This window comes from Coptis chinensis, chromosome 6 (assembly GCF_015680905.1).
Source record: "Coptis chinensis isolate HL-2020 chromosome 6, ASM1568090v1, whole genome shotgun sequence".
Lineage (NCBI taxonomy): Eukaryota > Viridiplantae > Streptophyta > Magnoliopsida > Ranunculales > Ranunculaceae > Coptis > Coptis chinensis.
The window spans coordinates 71,098,379-71,100,605 of NC_141461.1; the positions used below are offsets into that span (position 1 = coordinate 71,098,379).

The 2,227-nt window shown below is 36.6% G+C and overlaps 1 protein-coding gene across 1 annotated transcript; it reads left to right on the forward strand.

Moving 5' to 3' along the window:
* Positions 1–855: 855 nt before the first annotated feature.
* LOC147494251 (uncharacterized) lies at positions 856–2,227 on the forward strand. The gene is made up of 3 exons (XM_086566897.1): positions 856–1,755; positions 1,844–1,918; positions 2,018–2,227. Exons 1-3 carry the CDS (start codon positions 985–987, stop codon positions 2,021–2,023), a joined length of 852 nt encoding a protein of 283 aa, XP_086423023.1. The 5' UTR covers positions 856–984; the 3' UTR covers positions 2,024–2,227.

Below are 2,227 nucleotides of genomic sequence, written 5' to 3' on the forward strand. Positions count from 1 at the left end.
TATCGCCGATATAATCGATATATCCGATATTTATGATATATATCGATTGACTTTTTGACCATTTTTTAATATAAATTTGATATTTCCAATATATTTCCGATATTATATTTTTGATATTTCCGATATTTTAAATAGTTTGGACTGGTCACAAAAAAAATAGATATATCCGATATATCCGATATATATCGGTTTTTGGGTACACCGATATATTCATCGATATCGATATTTTGGGCCTTGCTCTCAATGACAACAGAGCGTACCTAGATATGTTGGTGCTGGACTTTATATAATAGAGTTTTAGATGATGGAGTTTGAGCTTTTTTGGCCATAGAATTTTTTTGTAAATTACAATACTATAAAAACAAGGGTGAACTAGTATTACCCCCCACTAGATGAGCCAATTAGGATTTCCCCCCCACTAGATGGGAAATTAGGGTCTCCCCCCTAAATACACACAAAAAAAATTCGGTCAACCCACTTTGACTTTTTTTTTGTGTGTATTTAGGGGAGAGACCCTAATTTCCTATCTAGTGGGGGGTAATACTAGTTAACCCTAAAATCAATGTTTGTAAGCTAAATTTTTTGAAGAACACACGTAAGATGTTTAGTGAAAAGAATGCTAGGTGTTTGTGAGTTGCATAGACGCTACCTCACTAAAAGACAGTCACCACCGTTGCATGTGCGCAACTAGGCAGCACTAGTTAGAAAATGACACAAATACACAACCGGCATTCCCGCATTGTAAGTAAGTAAAGTGAGAAATAAAGGACACTAACTGTCATTTCACAATTAAATACGAATTACCAACACTACCCACCAAACTTAACGCTAAACACCAACTTTCCACCCACAAACAACTAGGGTTAACATGGGAATAAACACAAAAATAGACTTCCATTAAAACACCAGCACCAAAACACCCTCTTCTTCTCATTCTTTCACTTGTGCACTCATTTTTTGAGGAAAAGCCCCAAGAATCAACCGATGGTATTCCATTCCCCTTCATCATCATCATCCTCATCCTCCTCATCAGAAGAAGAAGAAGAAGAAGAAACACTACCACCTCAAACAACACCCCAGCCACAACCACCACCCCATCCACAACCAACATCCCCACCACTAATGTCATCGTCAACAAAATCTCAAAAGCCACTACACAATTTCTCATTACCATACTTAAAATGGGGTAACAATCAACGTAGTCGAAACACCCCACCCCCACCCCATAACAATAACAACCGTTCTTCACCTTCAGCTTCTTCTGAACCTGAATCAGATGATGGGTCAGATAAAAAAAGGAAAGTTGTCAAGTCAACAAATCTTGTTATAAGAATACCCAAACCAAACAATGTTAAAACTGAACCTACTGAAGCTGAAACTATTACTACTGCTATTGTTACTGAAGAACCTGTTTCGAAGCCTTGGAATTTGAGACCAAGGAAAGGTGTTGTGAAGAATAACAATGAGATGAGTAGTAATGGTGTGAAGAGTGGTGGGGAGATTGAGGAGAAACTAAAAGAAAGTCATGTGATTGAAAAGAAGGAGCAGGAACAGAAGATGATGGCGATGCCGAAATCGTTAAGGTTAAGAGGATTGATTGAGAATGAGAATAATGTAGTGGAGAAGAAGGAGAAACCAAAGTTGTTTGTTACACTTTTGAGAGAAGAGATTGAAGTGGATTATTTTGCTTGGACTGGATTAAAACCACCTAGGAGACCTAAGAAGCGAAATCGAACTGTTCAGAAGCAAATGGATGTAAGTAATTTCTTTGGCCTTAGCCCCATTGTATTTTTATTGTTTGTTTTATAGGATTTTGAGATCGTTTTATGTATGATTGTTTCAGAATTTATCTCCTGGTTTTTGGTTGCCGTCTACGATTACTGCAGATTCATATAATGTTCCTGAAGATCCTGCAAAGGTGAAAAGAAAAATGATTTTCTTTATGTTTTTTTTTTTTTTTTTTTTTTTGTGTTGGGCTAGTTATATGAATCTGATGTTTGTTTTTCTGTGTGTGCAGAGGTAGAAATGGTATGGATGCGAATGGGCTTTGAGGTTTTTTTTTGTGAAGTCAGGTCGCGTCTACATTGAGACCTCGATTGGAGGTATTATATACTGAAATCTGTAAAAAGGAAAGAAAGTTAATATTCAGATAGAAGATAGAAGATCTAGTTTTGGTGTTTGTTATTTTGGAACTATGAAATCTATGAGATGATGAGTGGTTCTATTC